Raw genomic sequence first — 17417 nt, forward strand, 5'->3', positions numbered from 1 at the left:
TATGTTTCTTTTTTTTCAGGTTTTTTGTATGACAACAGCACATGGGATATGCATTTTCTCTTTACTGGGTTGACTCCCTACACAATGTACAGAGTAGCTGTCCAAGCAAAAGCCGCAGGAGAGGTGGGACCAGCGGCTCAGAAGGTCATAGTAACACCAGCTGAAGGTGACAAGACTTAAAATGCACTCACATATGTGTCTTCCGTTCTCGTGAAAGCTTTCAGAGAAATAAGTGAAAAAGCTTTTGTTCTTTTTTCAGCACCAAGTGCAGTGCAAAACCTGGAGGCAGTAGCTGAGGATTCAGTTTCAATTCGTGTTAGCTGGAGAAGCCCTGCCCAGCCCAACGGTCCCATAACTCAATACAGACTGCAGGTCCTGGCTGATGATACTTTGCTGCAGGACATCACCCTCACATCGGGGGTAAAGCAAATATAACTCTTTCCACAGCTTTTTAAAATCTAACTAAGATACTAGCAACACAGTCCTTCCACATGAAAAACAGTTTTATGGTATTAATTGTAAAGCAGCCCTGTTAACATGATTTTAAAATGTAAATTGTGCTTAAAAAAATTGTGACGCTCCAGTTTCACATCATATATGATAGTTTAGTAAATAGCTGCAACAATAAAATGAAAGTGTCTCCAACAATTATCTGAGTCCTTCAAAGAATAATTGGATTTACATTAATATTAATTTATACACTGGTGGACTATAGTTACTGAGTAGGTGACTTCTGAAAGTAAGTGTTTGCACTGGATTTAATTTAGGACGATTAAAGAGAGGTGATTACAAAGTCTGATTTTTATATATACATTTTCTAAATCATACATTGTTTTCCTTCCACTCACAGATATGCACCACTTTGTGTTGGTCAAGTACATGTCCCCTCCATAAAATACATTGTGATTATAATGTGCTAAAAATTGAATGTAAATAATTATTTTTTTATCTGACATTTCACTGCATAGCTACATATGACTGTACATGCTTCATCTTTTCCTTAAGTTCCATAAAGACATCATTCATTTGCCAGATAACTGGTTTCGTTCTACTGCTAAAATGTCTTTTAAGATAAAGACTAAACTATCAGATTCTAAACTTGTTTGACTTTGATCTGTTATCAAATGACATTTTAAATTGTAGTGAATCAGTGCTCCTGTGATGTGTTTTTCTCTGTAAACATTACAAGTTAGATATTTTCATTGCCATAAATGTCAGAATAATGTAAGTTTGCAGAAGAACTTCAATTACTTCATTTTCTTTAAATGTTTTTTTTTCTGACATTCACTTTATATCTAACAGATGTTTCTTGGGATATATTCAAGTGCAAACCTACCTATACATTTAGTTTTACTGCTGGCATTTAACTTCCATTACATGTAAATATGTTAATAAAAAGTAGTAAATCATAGCTATTATTCCAAAACCTCATTTACGTTTTACTGCACTCATCCATTGAATCCTAAGTAAAATTTAACTTTTCTATCTTACTTTTCTTTCCTCCCTCAGAATATAACCGATTCATATGAGAATGAAACACTTCCTCCACATGTCGACAACTCTATGAGGCGGAGAAAGAGATCAGATGAGCTCAGTCCGGTCACGTCTCCACCGACTTTCACGGCTACAGTTTCAGCCCGCACTCCACCCACTGCAATGACTGTCTCCAGCTTTGCTCGCTCAGAAAGCAGAAGCACTGATCACACTGCCAACACTGATTTTCAACCTACCCTCCACCTTGCACTCGCCGATGAGTCTAGCCCGGGTTATGATTCAGAAAGCATTACTCAGTCTTTTGACAATGTCAGCTCTAGGACGTCTGTTCGGCCTGTGACGTCTGTGTCACGTAATACCCATCCACCCTGGCTCATGGAGCAGTCACACACAGATGCGGTGACTTCAGCCACCTCCGCCTTGGGTCTTACTCCAGGTCAGCTGCGCCTGTCCACACGTGATGTTTCAGTTACTGGGAACATTTCAACACGCAGTGGAGCAGTAACAGGAACTCCAGGTGCATTAAACACTGCTCCATATACTACATGTTTCACTTTACATTGTATGTACTCTCATGAACAACATGTGCTCTTAATGCCTGACCCAGGTGTTACCGTAAGAGAAGAAGTGGTGGACGTTTTGTCTGAGGAGCTTTCGTACTTGGTGTCGGATCTGAATCCTTTTACTGAATATGTGTTCAGAGTCACTGCCTCCACCACCGCTGGGGAGGGACCTGCTGCAGATATCACTGAGAAGACCAGTGAGCAGGGTATGAACAAAAGGAGGGAGTCCTGTTGGGAGCACGGCCTAAATAAAGAGTTTCTTTACCTGCAATAACATCTTGCATTTTCTTTCTAGTTCCCAGCTCGGTGCTTGAAGTGTCCTATCAAAATATAAGCTCCACATCCATTCTTGTTAACTGGATCCCACCACTCAATCCCAATGGGCGGATCACACATTACAGCGTATACGGCCTCAATCTGCACAGCAATCAAGCCATGAAGTGGGTTACTAACACCACCACCATATTAATATCAGGTAGAGAGTTCATTCAGAGTTCATTCCATGAGAAAAAAAATCAATATATTGTTGTTGATGCATGTTCTTTTTTCTTTTTTTTTTGTCTGGTATGATGTGTAGATCTGGACAAGTACACGGGCTACAAGCTACGTGTAGCTGCATCTACAGCTGTGGGAGAGAGCACTCTGTCAGAGGACGATGATGTTTTTGTTTTTACTTTAGAGGATGGTATGAAATAATCAGACATACACAATTTCTATTTAATTTTCACTTTTGAAAAGATTATTAAGCTATTGCAGTAAAAAAAACTGTCAAGATTTTCCTTCTCAAAATTTCAAGGATATTGAGTGCCTGGATTCTGTGTTTGTCATTTTAACACAAAACATTTTAAATCCTCTCTGCCCATCTTTTTCTCAGAGCCCGACTCCCCTCCTGAAAATCTCTCAGTAGTTGACATGAGCCCCTCTACAGCCACTTTGACCTGGTCCGCTCCAGAGAAGGCTAATGGAGTGATCCAGTACTATGAGGTCTTCTATGAAAACGACTCCTACTTTGCAGTGATGAACACCACTTCAAACAGAGTCACTCTGACCAGCTTAAAGCCGTTCTCATTTTACAACGTGTCTGTGAGGGCATACACTCGCTACGGCAACGGCAACCAAACGTCCATAACGTTGAACCTGCTGTCTGGAGAAGATGGTGTGTTGAAGGATGTACAGTAGTACTTAAGCCTCTTAACCCTGGCCACGATTTGTCATGTTATAACTTCCAACTCAAATGTTTATTATTTGGATATTATTTGACAGAAAACAAAAAGCAAAATAGTGGAAAAAGCAGAAAATGTATGTATGTAGATTCTTCTTTGCAAAGTTCCTCAGGCTCAGTCCAATTGGATAAACATCTATGCAAATTTATGTGATGTCTTGCACTAGATTTTAAATCTTGACTTTTACTGGGCCACTCTAATGGGTGCACATGAGTGCTCAAAGTCTGGCCTGTGGGCCATTTGCAGCCCAAGAAAGAGTTTTTGTGTGGCCCGTAATTGCAACTTTAAAATGCTACAAATCTGAACTGGCATCACAGGCCAGTTCAGAAAGCCTGTCGGGGCAAGAGTTTCATTGATAAATACATCTTAAAATATATCTTAAAATGGAAAATGTTTGTCTTTTATTAAACTCGTTTTGGTTGTCATTTTAATTTCCTAGTACCCAAATAATAAGTTATTATTTCTGGAAATCAAATTCTTCTGTCACCATAATTACTTTCAGCTCAGTGACTTTGATCCATGTGGCAAAGAAAATGGTTCTGTGGCTTTGCCTATGCTCGATCCACCTTGAACTGTTTCACTATTCCAAGAAAAAGAAAATATAAACTATGCTCTCTACTGACACATGCAATCCCAATAAATGGCATTGAGATTTGTGGTTGTAACATGACAAAATGTGGAAAGGTTTAAAATATACAATCCCTGCACGGCAGTTTTCACAAATACACACATGGACGAACAACTAGAAACTATACCAGACCCTGTTTGTATCCCATCTGCAGTTCCAGGCAGTCCTCCATATGGACTTTCCTACGAGTCAATCAGCCCCAGTGAGGTGAATGTGTCATGGTACGCTCCTCTGCAGCCAAATGGCGTTGTTACTCACTACAGCCTGGAGCTCTGGAACGCCACTCATCACCTGAACCTCACCTCACCGGCCAACTCCCTCCACATCACACACCTGAGGAAGTACACTCAGTACCGCATCGTGGTTCAAGCACACACTCGAGCAGGGCCAGGAAACTACAGCAGCGAGCCACTCAACATCACCACACTTGAGGATGGTGAGAGGAATGGGCAAGGGGGCTGAGAAAAGGGGGTGAGGGAGGTTTTGGTTCACTTTCAGGTCCTTGTGAGATGACATCTTCTCTGACTGATTAGTTCAGAGGCCATCTGATCAAATCAGACCTTCTTGCAAGGGTTCTCTCCTCTGTTGCGTCTCTGTGCTTCAACTAACGCTAATGATGTTACATCACAGGTTTCTCAACCTACAAGATCCCTGAATGTCTCATCCAGACTCATTGTTACAACAATATTAACAAACTAACAGTTTTTGCATTTCAGGAGACTATTCCATTCCTTTCTTGGCATTTTTCTTGGAGCAGTCACAGTTTCTTGCCAAAACTCTGAGAAGTTGATGCACCTAACTTTTTAGTTTAGTTGTTTATTGTGCATCACTGGAAAGTTTTTCTCCTGCATCTCAGCTCCAGACACCCCCCCTCAGTTCCTCCAAGCCAGGAAGCTGTCTGACTATGAGGTAGAACTGTCATGGGAGCCACCACATAATGCCAACTCAGAAATACTCTACTACATTGTCAGAGTTTGGTGAGTCTGGAAATCACAATTACTCATTTTATTTAAAAGTGAGAAATTGGTAAGAAAGAGCTTGACAGTGTGACATGAGTTGTTGTTTTTTTCCCCCCTTTGTTAGGAATGAAACTGCTGAGACGTGGCAGAATGTGACAGAGACATTTGTGGTTATTAATGTGGACTCAGAAAGTCGCTACAATGCCTCTGTCTCCAGCTGGACCAGACTGGGAGACGGAGGAGTGCTGATCTCTATCAGCTTCTCCACCACAGAAGCAGGTACTGCAGACTGTGACAGCTGGCTTTATTTGCTGCCTCACATACAAAATGAACTTTTCTTTGTGCATTTCTATGTAATGTTGTGTCAGTCTCCTGTCTCGTCTTTCAGAGCCATTTGACCCGCCACAGAATGTGACGGTTGTAAATGTGACCACTTCCTCTGTCACCTTGATGTGGCAACCACCGACTGAACCAAATGGAATCATTGTGCACTACACTATTTACTACACCGATAACAGCACTGTGATAGAAAAGGTAAATCACAAGTTTTAAGGCTTTTGGTAGGTCATCTTAAATTTACAGTTCTCCCTGCTCAGCACTTGGCTGCTGTACGGTTGTGATGAATTGCTTTTTTTGTATTTTCCCAAATATATTATTTTTCTTTTCTCAGCATTTTGACTTTGTAGAAAAAGCTGCAAGAGGTCATAGAAATACCCGCCTTGCATTAAGTAGTTTTATACTTGTTCTCTAATAGACCCACACAAAGTAGTCCACAATTGTGGAAGTGAACGAATGGTGGTGTTTCATTATCAAGTATAATGCTGAAATACGGTTGTGCCATATGGTTTCTACTTTTAAAGAAGAGATAGCACAACATTTTCCCTGATCTGTCTGATGTGTTTTTCTGAGTTTAGGATGCTCCTCAGTGATCTTGAACAAATCTCTGCGTCTTTCATAGAACAGCCAGAATTATACTGAGTTTAAATTACACGTGTTGACTCTTATTTACAGTAGCAGTGATGGACATTTGTCATTACCTTCGCTGTATACATTTTATACCAAAACACTGTTCTAATTTCTTCTTTTCAGCTTGTTCAATGGCTCCAGAAAGAAATCCATCTCATTTTAGGAGGGATGACAAATTCACCTGCGTCTTGTGTCGATCAATACCTTTCTTGTTTATTTCTCACACATCTCTGTACACAGAATACTTTGTGCAAATGTAGAAATGCCTGACTCAGTTTGTGGAAATAACTATTTTTTCCCACAGAGAATTGGAGTGTCAGACTTACCACCCCGTTACTTCCCTGACTCGCCCTTCATCTACACCCTGACTCGACTGATCGGAGGCAGCAACTACACCCTATGGATGACTTCGAGCACTGTACAGGGCGACGGAGGGGTCGAGTCGGAACCTATAGAACTGCTCTTACCAGAAGATGGTCAGTCAGAAACACAAATATACCACAGTCTGCATATATCTCCATAGAATTATAAAAAAAATATCAAAATACCTATTTTATATTCCATTTAAGGCTAGAAAATATGAGTAATAATTCACAACATTTCTGGAAGGCAAGTCTGCACTCTTTTTTCACATCTCCTCTTACCTTGAAATAAAATTACATAAAAACTCTGCAATAAAGAGACTTCCAGGCAGGCAGTAACTGGAAATAACTGTTAGTAGATTGGGCTGTTTGGCTGTGACAGAATGGCATTTTATGCATGAAAAAAAAATGTGAGGGATTAAAAAATAAAAATAAGGAAAATACTAACTTTGGAAGAAACAGAGAACTGATAAGCTTTTTGAACATTTATCTGGTTTTGTGCTGCCAAAATTGTGTTTCCCTGGTGAATGAAATTGGCTATATTTCTATTCAACATTTAATTGTGCTTCTTTTTTTTGCCTTTGTGTAGTAAAAATAAAATTATTCTCTAGGTTTTTATGTGATTTTGGGAAAAATGGTGCAGACTGCCACCAGACTTTGTAGAAAACAGATTCTGCTGCCATTTTGTAATGTTGACATTTTGTTTTTGAAATAGTCTCTGTCTCCGTATGTTCGTACTGACCCTGTATCTCTGCCTGTGCTCCAGTTGCTCCACTATCAGCCAAACATCGGACCTCCAGGGCAACTTGTCCCTCCTGCACAGCCAAGCCCAGCAGGGGCTCACTCACCGGGTCATAGAATCCTTATAACCATTTTTTAATGATTATATAGAGCTTTGATTTCCACTTGATTTCCCCTTTGTTTACCTTTTTTCTGCTCTGTGTATGATAAATGTTTCCAAAGGAGCTGAGAAGAACAGGATGAGTATTTCTTTTTATCTTTCCTTCTTACTTCACTAAATTTTCAGTGTGCAACTTTTATTTCAGTCCCCCATGTGCATGTCACATTGCGCTGCTGCTATTATACAGTAGCTGTTTTCTGTTCAACTCCGCTGTATTTCTGTAAATGCAAATTTCAACTGTTCTGATAAATGTAAATGAAATTATGACTACTAACTTGAAAGAATACTTTACATGAGATCCTAACTGGTTTGCTGTTTATTTCCAATGAAATGCTGTTCTGTGTTTTAATGATGGAGACCTTCATGATAATAAATTCTTCTTAATTTTGTTTGGTGTTTTAAGCAGCGTTCGGTAAAGGTAACACTGTTTTACCTGTTTTCTTTTGCAGTGCCAAGTGACCCAGTCTCAAACCTGACAGCTCAGATCTTCAGCTCCACGATCATCATTGTGAGCTGGGATCCGCCCATGGAGCCGAACGGCCGTCCCTACTATATCCTCACCTTACAGGAAGCTGGCATATTCCCAAACATGAGCAGCCCAGGGACTGTGGCTGTGAACAAGACCATCAAGCAAACCACTACCGACAATGTTTTCCTATTTACCAGACTGAGGAAGTATTTTCCATATGTACTGACTGTTACTCCAGCAACGGGAGCTGGTCCTGCCTACAATCAAACCAGCACCATGTACCTGAGAACAGATGATGACAGTGAGTATATTTATTTTTATTATTTCAACATCCAGGTTCACTATACTGCATTCTCATTTCTGGAACTCATTATGGTCTGTCAAGCTGGTATAGCGGAAACCAGAACTACACATAAACTGAATAAAAAGAACTTTTTCTGACGTGAAATTCGACTTCTCTTGCTTTAGGTTAGTTAGAGTGATCAAAATTAATTACATTTGCTTAATGCCAAAAAACTAGTGAGAACATTTTTGAGAGATTGCTTTGTAATGCTCTCCCAAAAGTACTTTGACCACTTAAACATTTTCACATTTTGTCACATTACAAATACTAAATTCGGTGTATTCTACTTTGATTTAGACTAATAAAAAGTTCATAAAAATGTGCATAGAAATAAGCATACAAAAGGTTTTGCATTTGCATTCAACCCTTTTACTGTGACCATAAGTAAAATCCAGTGCAACCCATTGGAGGTTGGTCTTCTAAGTAGTAAATAGTATAGATGTGTGCAATTCAAACTCAGTATGTAAAAAAAACAGGGGACATGGTAGCCAAGTTTTAGATAATTTTAAAGCTGGCACCTTCTATGCAAATAATATGTGGAGAAAAATGAACTCTGCCTGGAGCACATGGAGATACTTGATGGAGGTAGCATCATGATGTTGGGTTGCTCTTCATCAGCAGGGACAGTGAAGATGGTCAGGATGGATGGGAGGATGGATGAAGCTACACAGTTCACTATAGTTCTCATAATTTTGAATAATAATAATAAAATACAGTATAATTTGTGGTTCTAATAGCAAAAGGTGACATAGCAACACTATGCTATACACTGACATGCAGACAGCAGCACTGATGATTGCATGTTTCTCTCTTTAGTTCCCAGTTCTCCTCCATTGTTGTTGTCAACTAGAAACCATTCTTCCTCCTCCATCGAAGTGGTGTGGCAACGCCCTCTGGAGGCTAATGGAGAAATAACAGAGTATACCCTCACTCTGTCTGGACCTGGGGGCACAAACACAACGCAGGTCCCCAACACATCTGTCATCCTTACTAAACTAGCATCATTTACGGCTTACAACCTCACCATCATAGCCTCAACGCGTAAAGGCGCAGGGCCCAGCCTGCTTGTGCAGCTTCACACTGATGAAGCCGGTCAGTTAGAAAGTAGATCCCAAAGATTTCTATGAGCCTGAAGTCAAGGTAATCATTTTCTATTTTGATTTTTTTTTCTGTGCTGTGTCTTCCTAACTTTTCCCTCCAGGTCCTTCCTCCCCTCCCCGTAACCTGACTATATACAACCACACAGCCGTTTCCGTGTGGTTGACCTGGGAGCCTCCTCTGGAGCCTAATGGAGTGGTGATAAAGTACGGATTCCGGATCCAAGACCTCATCACACAAACCGTCACACATCGGGTACTGTTAATTTCACACACTGAAAGCTCCTTCACAATAACAACAGTACACACACAACCCAACACACACACGCCCACACACCCCCACACTCCACAAAACCACTCAGGAAGAATGCGCACGTACGTGGGGTAATTTCACACTTCACGTATTGCTTTGCGGTAATATTATCCTTAAACGCACGCGTACATTTCTGTGCTGATGCACTGATCTTATCCACTCCATCGGTGAATCTGGATATCTTAATCTTGTATGTGTGTTTTATTTGGTTGTGTGTTGGAACAAATGCAGAATTCCTCTGGTTCGTCGACCACAGAGCATCTGTCAGGCTTCAGGCCTCACAGCTCCTATGAGATCAGTGTGTACAGTTACACCAGAGTGGGCCATGGGAATCAATTCAGCAGCCCTGTGACCTTCACAACCAATGAGTCAGGTAAAACACACAATGGGTAAAGTCACACAGATCCACGTTCTTTTCTTTTTAGTGTTAAAGTTAAAGGATTAAAGATAGATATTTAATTCATTTTTGCTTTAAAAAATGACATTTTGAGGCAAATAGGATTTTAGCAATAAAAACTGTTTTATTTCCGTTTGTTTACAAGGCATCTTATTTTACCTGCAACTTTAAGGGGGGAGAATGGGACGATCCTTATCTATTGTCACTTTCTTTGAAGTGCACCTGCAGGTTGTGCAGAAAAGATGCAATATGGTAATCTCAAACTGAAAAAAATTGAAGAGAGACTGTTTTTTTTCTCATAAAAGATCTAAGTAACAATTTTTGTAAACTGGTTTCAACTAAAGCATTTATAATTAATGTTTTAATTAGTGTTTTAATGTTTAATGTTTTAATTAATGTTTTTTTCCAAATTGTTGGAAAAAAAACTGTAATTTGTAAAAATTCTTCCTGTTTCCTTACTCTATAAAACATAGATGTCTGTTTCTTGTGGCCCCTCTTCAAAATGGAAAAGCTCCAAGAACCTAAGTGAGGCAAACTTGATCATAAATCTGTGAAAATTAAAGCTTGCCTAAACTTGTCTATATATAAATATAAAATCAGTAACTTCAAAAACTTAAAATAACTCAAACAGTGTCAAGCAAGGCTGGATGAGAACCTATTTTTGTCTTTGCAACATTCACAGTGAGGAGGATGGCAAAATAAATTAAAAAAAATCTTCAAAGCTCACTGTTTGAGAACTGCAAAGTGTTACAGTAGAAATCTGCTTCTGCAATTAATGATGAACAGCTTCTCTAATTCTAATGCCAGAAGAAAGTGGAGTGCTTCCTCCAGGTCAGGGTCTGCTTTAAGTGGAGGAGTTTAAATATCTGCCTTGTTCCTTGATGTTAAGGTACAGCAGGAGATGGTTAGACAGAACATTATCTGCAGTAATGGGAGCACAGCTGTGGTCTGTTGAGGTGAAGAAAAAAACTGCTGAAAAAGAACAAAGCTTTTGATTTATCTGTCTTTCTGCATTCTACTCTTCAAAAAAGTGAATGCTTGGAAGGATAGACAAAGCATTTAAACTTTATTTTTTGAAGTTGATTTACATTGCTTAGATTTTCTAATTAGTCAAATACAACTTTATGTTTCGCTTTAGTTTAAATATGCTATGAGAGAAAGGCCATGTCTCTTACTCACTCTTCTAAATGAAAAAGACAAGAGAGCAGGGAATTTAAGTAAGTAATGAGCGTTGATTTCCATTAGTCACAAAATGGCAACAAGAAAACGACTAGCCTAAACTTTTTTATTCTACGGTCAGAATAGAAATGCAACGTTCAAAAGAACTGTAACTGTGGGAAATAAGGCAGAAGCTGAGTTTACTTTGTGATCATGCACAAAGAGGAACATTGCTCGTAGAATAAAAAGGAAAAAAAATAGAGCTTTAATGTTGGTGTAGCTGTAGAAAAATTCTACTGCAATAAAATATGTATTCATCAAAACTTTTAAAACTCCTTTCTGTCGGTCCAAATAGATGTGAAGTGTTGTATGTGAATTTTGTGTCTATGTGACTGATAAGAAATGCGTCTAAAGAGTCAGCAAAAAAAAGGAAGAAAGAACTTACTTCCTGCAGTTATCTTTTCAATAGGTATGAGTCAGCTCTACAATTCATGCAATGCCATGGAGGCACATAAAGTTGGAGACGCGATAAAGTGTTTGCTCAAAGTGTTTGCTCAAAGTGCAAAGAAACATTTGAGGTCTGAGTCCACTAAAAATTTGCACTTCTGTGGCTTGGACTCTCAGTAGCTGGTATTTGAAATGCTCTGATCCTCTCCACTTTTTCAATCTGAGAGTAATCTGACACCTTCCACTATATGAAAATTTGTTTTATTAAAAGAAGGCTGGTCAAAAAGTGTAATATTGGCTCTTTAGATGAAGAGATAAAAGTGGTATTCAAAAACAGCTAAAAGTATCTGGCATTCATTGTGACTGGAAAAAGTTTAATTGTTAATAAGAAGTGGCAACAAGTTTCTGTTTTTTAGGACAATGTGTGAGACTGAACAAAAATCCTTGACAATTATGGAACTATTTTTCTCATAAAAATGTAATTATTCTCAGCAAAAAGTGACATTTATTAATTTTGTGTATGCAGAGCTGATGGGTAGTGGGGGCTGATGATGACAGCCTATCCCAGCTGTCACTGTGAGCAGTGAACACCCAGGGAAGATTACAAATCCATCACAGGGCCAAATGTAGATACACACAATATAAACATGGTTTCTTGCTGTACAGTAATCAGGAGTTGCATATTTTGTGCTTTATAAATGATTCATAACATTCAACCTTTAATAACAATTCATTTAACAGATTTAGAGATAAGGATATTTAGAAATTAAGAGCAAGAGTAGGTTATAAGACATATATCCCAAGCTTTGAACACCTCAAAGAGCATTGTTCAATCAATCATCTAAGAATTCAAAGATTATTGTATGCAGTAACTGTTAACCTACTAAGATGTTAAGGTCCACCTAAACTTACTGGTCGGAGAGGAAGCCATAGGTCAAAGAAGAGTCTTGAAATTTTTAGCTGCAATATGGCAAGATGTGGAAATGTGCTGGGCCTTTGAAAGTTTTTGAAGGAAGACATTGCAAAGAAGGATGTTTGTGGAGCTGGAGATAAAAATTAGAAAAATCTTGAGAAAACCAGACTACATAACCCAGAGTCCATCATTGTTGTGAAATTGTAGAAAAAAACATGAATTACATGAAAATACTCAAGGATATTAAAAGCTAATAATGTTGGTCCTTCAACAAAATTAACCAGAAAAATATATATATACAGAAGAAGTTGCAATCAATTAAAAAATTATATGTTTAACATAATTAATGTTTAGGTTAGTTCATGATAATTATTTAATAGTAAAGCAAATCTGCAAGTAGACAATTACCCTTTCAAAATTTAAAACTGATGCAGAAATATGGTTGAACTAAATATAGCTACTAAAATGTGTTGAAATTAAATTTGGCTTCTTGCTCTCTTCTGCACCTGTCTGTAGTCTCAGATGCTGTAGGGAATCTATCCTGCTCAGGATTGAGCTGGGATTCTGTTGAGCTGTCCTGGGAAGTTCCAGCCAATCCAAATGGACAGATCCTGTTTTATGAGATCACAGCAGAGGTCGACATGCAAACCTTTAACCACCAGGCCTATGCACCACAGTACAAGGTGGCCGGACTGTCACCAGACCAAGAGTATGCATTCACTGTAGCTGCGGTAAACTCTGCAGGACCAGGAAACAGCCTGAACTGCACAGCATTCACCCTTTCTGAATCAGGTTAACCATGTTAAGCATTTTGTTCTTCATAAAAATAGCATGTTTGTTTTGTATTTGGAACTAACTCCTCTTTGTCTCCTGACAGTTCCAACTGCTCCTCGCTTCCTGTCCATCTCTGAGGTCACAGCAACCAATGTGACACTTCAGTGGACAGCGCCCGTCTCCGTTCCTGGCCTGCTGAAAGAGTATCATGTTGTGGCACAGCTGATTTCAGCAGTTTGCGAACCAAACACACAAGCTGTTGTCCTGCCAACGCCAGAGGACAGCATGGCCTTGCACTGCGTGGAGGACAATTTTAATGTGTCAGTGAATGCCTCAGATGGTGCCGAAGAAGCCAGTGTCATCCTCCAGTCCCTGGCTAAATACAGATACTATCGCTTCAAAGTGGCCGCTGTGACCAACGCTGGACCTGGAGAATATGCAGAGTGGATTTATGCATACACCCTGGCTGGAAGTAGGAACACAACTTATTGATGTGACCTTTATGTGTTGTCTAATTAGACTTGGCAGCTACAAGGCATCACGTAATATTTGACTAATCCATTTTGGATTTGCACACATAAAGATTAATTAGATTATAGAGAATGTGCAACTTTCTATATAAAAATGTGAAGAAAAACAAATTCAATCAGTAGGATTTTTCTCCCTTCATAAGGTCACACCTGAAAGTCTTAAAGTGGTGTAGCATAATGCTTTCCAACAGGTTATTAAAAATAATTCAGCAAGGACGCATCTTCATATTGCTCTTAAGCTGCCCTCATTCACCAGGTTTAATATTAAAGCTATTATTACATCAATCTGTGTATCTAATTTTAAATCTCCATAGTGATATTGTACCGCTGAGCTGAGCTGAACTTGTATCTTTATCAATATAATTGTGCAGGAAAAGCGTGCGTGGTTTTCAAAACTTATCACAAATAAAAGTTTGAAGCATGTGTTGTTCATTCGCATTTAATCTCAATCAAATTAGATGGAATCTTACCACAAACTCTCAATTGGTTTTAAGTCTGGAGACTGGAAAGAGCAGGAACGACATGCACATTTTAAAAGAAAAATAAATAAAAACCCAGATCAGGGCACCAGACCACAAAATGTTAATAACTGAGAGCATTAAAGTGGGTCTTTTCTGCAAGCCAGTGTCCTGCAGATTCTTTGTAGCCCCTCTGCCCTTACTTGGAGTGATAAAACAGTTTCTGTTTTTAGACAACCATTGTGTCTCTAATTCCAGGTCAAATACCTGTTTGCATAGAATTGCCAGATCTAGAAGAATAAAGAACTCGAAGTCACAGATTAGTAAATATTACCAAAATATCCCTGCGCATTTCCCTATAGCTTAAAATGACAGGTTTTTCACTCTTAAATCATTAATACATACTTACATGTTAGGTTTTTATTTAAAAACAAAAACATCATAAATCCTAAACCTAAAGAGACACTTTCTCCAGTGTTTCCCCAGTATTTCAATCTGTCCAATTTTTGTTTAAGTCTAACTGGTTTCTTTTTTCCTCCTGAAGAAAATGAAATGACATCAGACTAATATATTGCTTTTCAGCCCTCAAAGGGTTCTCGAAGGCTATTTGAGAAAACAAACATTCTCCCAGTATGATACTCCCACTTTAATATTTCACTATCGGTAATGTTTTTTTGACGAGATGTGCATTGTTTGTTTGTTAGTTTTTTCTTAAAATGTGCATGCAGGCAAAAAGTGCCATTTTGGTCTGATTTAACCAGAGCGCCTTCTTCCACATTCTTGCTGTGTGTGGAAAATGCAAACAGGACTTCCTTATTGCTTTATTTTCACAATGATTTTCTTTATGCTGCTCTTCCAAAAAAGGCAATATTTGAGGAGTGCCTGAATAATAGTTGTCCTGTCAATAGATTTTCTGCTCTTCTGAGTTTTGGATCTCTGCAGCTCTGATTAATGCTCTCCTTACCTGGTCTACCAGTTTTGATGAACGGCAGTTTTGATGGATTTGCAGTTTCACTATTTTCATTTTCAGATGATGGATTGAACAATATTCTGTCAGACGTTCAAAGCTTTGGATGCTGCTCTACACCTAAAACAACCCTTCTCAGAACAGCTAGACTGATTAACTTAAACATATGTGGTCTTTATTTAGTATTTGCATGATTTCTGAAGGCTGTTGAAGGCCTTGAATTTTACTTAGGGGTATCATAGAAAAGCCATCTGATAAGAAATGCATCCCACCATTTTTTTATTTTTATTTTTTTATGCCAAAACATTGTTAAAACTATGTGCTCTTTTCCTTCCTCTTTGCTGTTATGTACTTCTTTAGTTTGGTCTATCATTTAAAATCCCAGAAGTTTTGTGGTAATTACATTAGAGAGTTATCAATACTTATCCAAGGCTTGCAGTGGTTAGGATACCATGATTTAGTTGTCTTATTTTGGCAAACACATTCCGTGTCACAGCCTGTATTACCATAATGACTTTACTGCCTAATATATACTTTCAGAATGAAATAACGTACCTCCCCTAAAGGCACTAAGGCAAGCAAAAAAAGTCTGCAGTTTGCTTACTCGGAATCCAATAAATGACCTCAATTTCTTTGATTTTGTTTTGTCCTGTGTGATTAATGTGTCTCCAGACTTATATGGAGCCACTGCATTTCAGATATTCACATATTTTTACTTATTTCTTCTCCTTAGATCCTGATGCTCCTCCTCGTGACCTTAAAGTGACCCCAACCTCCACCAGCCTTCAGATTACGTGGGAGGTTCCAGCTGTTCTCTCGGGACCAACTTCATATCTTGTGCAGGTCACCTTTCTGAGCCATAACCTCTGTAAAATCAAAACATGTACCTAGTTAATAATAAATTATGTTGCTTGGAAAGACAATTATTGACTTTCCTTGGTCAGAGTTTTAAAGCATGAAATGAAGCACCAATTATTGCATTGTGCATCAAATGACAATTAATTTCTAATAATGATCATGAACTTTGTTGTTACCTCAGGTGGATGGTCCTGGTGTGAACATCTCAATAGTTCGGGTCCCAGGAGAGTTGACAACAGTCTTTGTGACAAATTTAACAGCTTTCAACCTTTATGCCGTGACTGTCACTGCCTTCACTGGTTCAGTAGAGGATGCCAGCAGCGATGGGAAAGCCATTGGGCCTATTGTCTTCCAGACCCTGGAAGAGGGTACAGGAGTAAAGCCCTATCATTATTTTTTGCCTTATTTCTCTGCTTTTGCATCATGCCTTATTTTTTTTGTACAGAGCCAAAAGACCCTCCCAAAAATGTGACAGTCTCTGCTGTCCCAGAGAGAGTGAACCTGGTCAGGGTGAGCTTCAGTCCCCCAGAAAAGCCTAATGGAAACATCACTGCCTATTACGTCCTTGTGTATGAGAAGGACCAGTTGGTGAAAAACATGAGCCTTGATTACATCCATGGAGAACCAAACATGCTGTTTGCTTTCGTGGAAGGCCTTAAAGGAGGACACACCTACAGTATACAGGTGAGAAAAAATTAATTTCATTCACCAGGGAGACTGGAGGAGATGTGTCGTTTTTTAGAGTAATTTTGTTACTTTTATATTGCTTGAATCTATTAACACACTTCATACATGTTTTTCTTAAATGTCTTCATAGTATGATTGATTATAATTTTTCACAAGACTGATGTTTTGGTCCCCTATGTGCTGTGCGTGATACATGTCCTGTACCAACATAGGCAGAAAAGGTCACTCAGTGAGGAGGAAACCATTACTCCAGAACAAATAAGTCAGATTGTAGTTGGCAAATGAATACTGGAACAAAGGCCTTCATTTTTAGAGATATTTCCTGTTGTCTGATGAAAATAAAAAGAACTGGCCATAATGGTCATAATGGCCGTAATGACCTGCGAACACCCTGACAGTTAAGGCAGCATTATGCTGTGGGTTTGCTTTTCTGCAGAAGAAACTGGTGCACTTGATAAAACAAGTCCACCAGCAAAAGAACATTATTTGGAAATATTGAGTCATTTAAGGACATCAGCCAGGAAACCTGAACCATTTCACCGAAGTCATGCAGTTCAAAGGCAATGTTACCAAATACTGAGGAAATTAATGTAGCCATCGTTTGAAGATATTAATAAGTAAATCTCTGACGTATTCTCTCTCCCATTAATATGTCAATTCTAACTGACCTAAAACAAGATAAGTTTGTTCTGATTTTACTTTAGACAATGAGAAAAAAAGGTGTATGTGTCTTCTTTGTCCAGTGTGGGTACACTTCTGGTCTCAATTGTATTTTGTGCAATATCCTTTGTGAATCAAGTCCACAACTGAAGCAAATGGCAAGTTCAAAAGATAAATAGAAGCTCAGGAATTCCTCATGAATTCCCACCTGAGTGTCTTGTGTTGGGTATGGGATTAAAAGCTGTTCAAC

The 17417-nt window shown here is 38.8% G+C and overlaps 1 protein-coding gene across 1 annotated transcript in view; it reads left to right on the forward strand.

Moving 5' to 3' along the window:
- Positions 1–17417, forward strand: part of ptprq (protein tyrosine phosphatase receptor type Q) — a 38725-nt gene that overhangs the window by 10853 nt on the left and 10455 nt on the right. The window contains exons 12-32 of the mRNA XM_028004553.1: positions 20–166; positions 260–420; positions 1510–2011; positions 2102–2263; positions 2353–2532; positions 2635–2742; positions 2932–3213; positions 4063–4344; positions 4765–4885; positions 4992–5146; positions 5256–5401; positions 6138–6309; positions 7546–7866; positions 8725–9000; positions 9110–9261; positions 9550–9691; positions 12750–13025; positions 13111–13479; positions 15696–15805; positions 16002–16188; positions 16266–16504. Of these exons, the coding sequence (XP_027860354.1) occupies positions 20–166; positions 260–420; positions 1510–2011; positions 2102–2263; positions 2353–2532; positions 2635–2742; positions 2932–3213; positions 4063–4344; positions 4765–4885; positions 4992–5146; positions 5256–5401; positions 6138–6309; positions 7546–7866; positions 8725–9000; positions 9110–9261; positions 9550–9691; positions 12750–13025; positions 13111–13479; positions 15696–15805; positions 16002–16188; positions 16266–16504 (4490 nt within the window). The remainder of the gene's footprint in view (positions 1–19; positions 167–259; positions 421–1509; positions 2012–2101; positions 2264–2352; positions 2533–2634; positions 2743–2931; positions 3214–4062; positions 4345–4764; positions 4886–4991; positions 5147–5255; positions 5402–6137; positions 6310–7545; positions 7867–8724; positions 9001–9109; positions 9262–9549; positions 9692–12749; positions 13026–13110; positions 13480–15695; positions 15806–16001; positions 16189–16265; positions 16505–17417) is intronic.

The sequence above is a fragment of the Xiphophorus couchianus genome, chromosome 2, assembly GCF_001444195.1.
Source record: "Xiphophorus couchianus chromosome 2, X_couchianus-1.0, whole genome shotgun sequence".
NCBI lineage: Eukaryota > Metazoa > Chordata > Actinopteri > Cyprinodontiformes > Poeciliidae > Xiphophorus > Xiphophorus couchianus.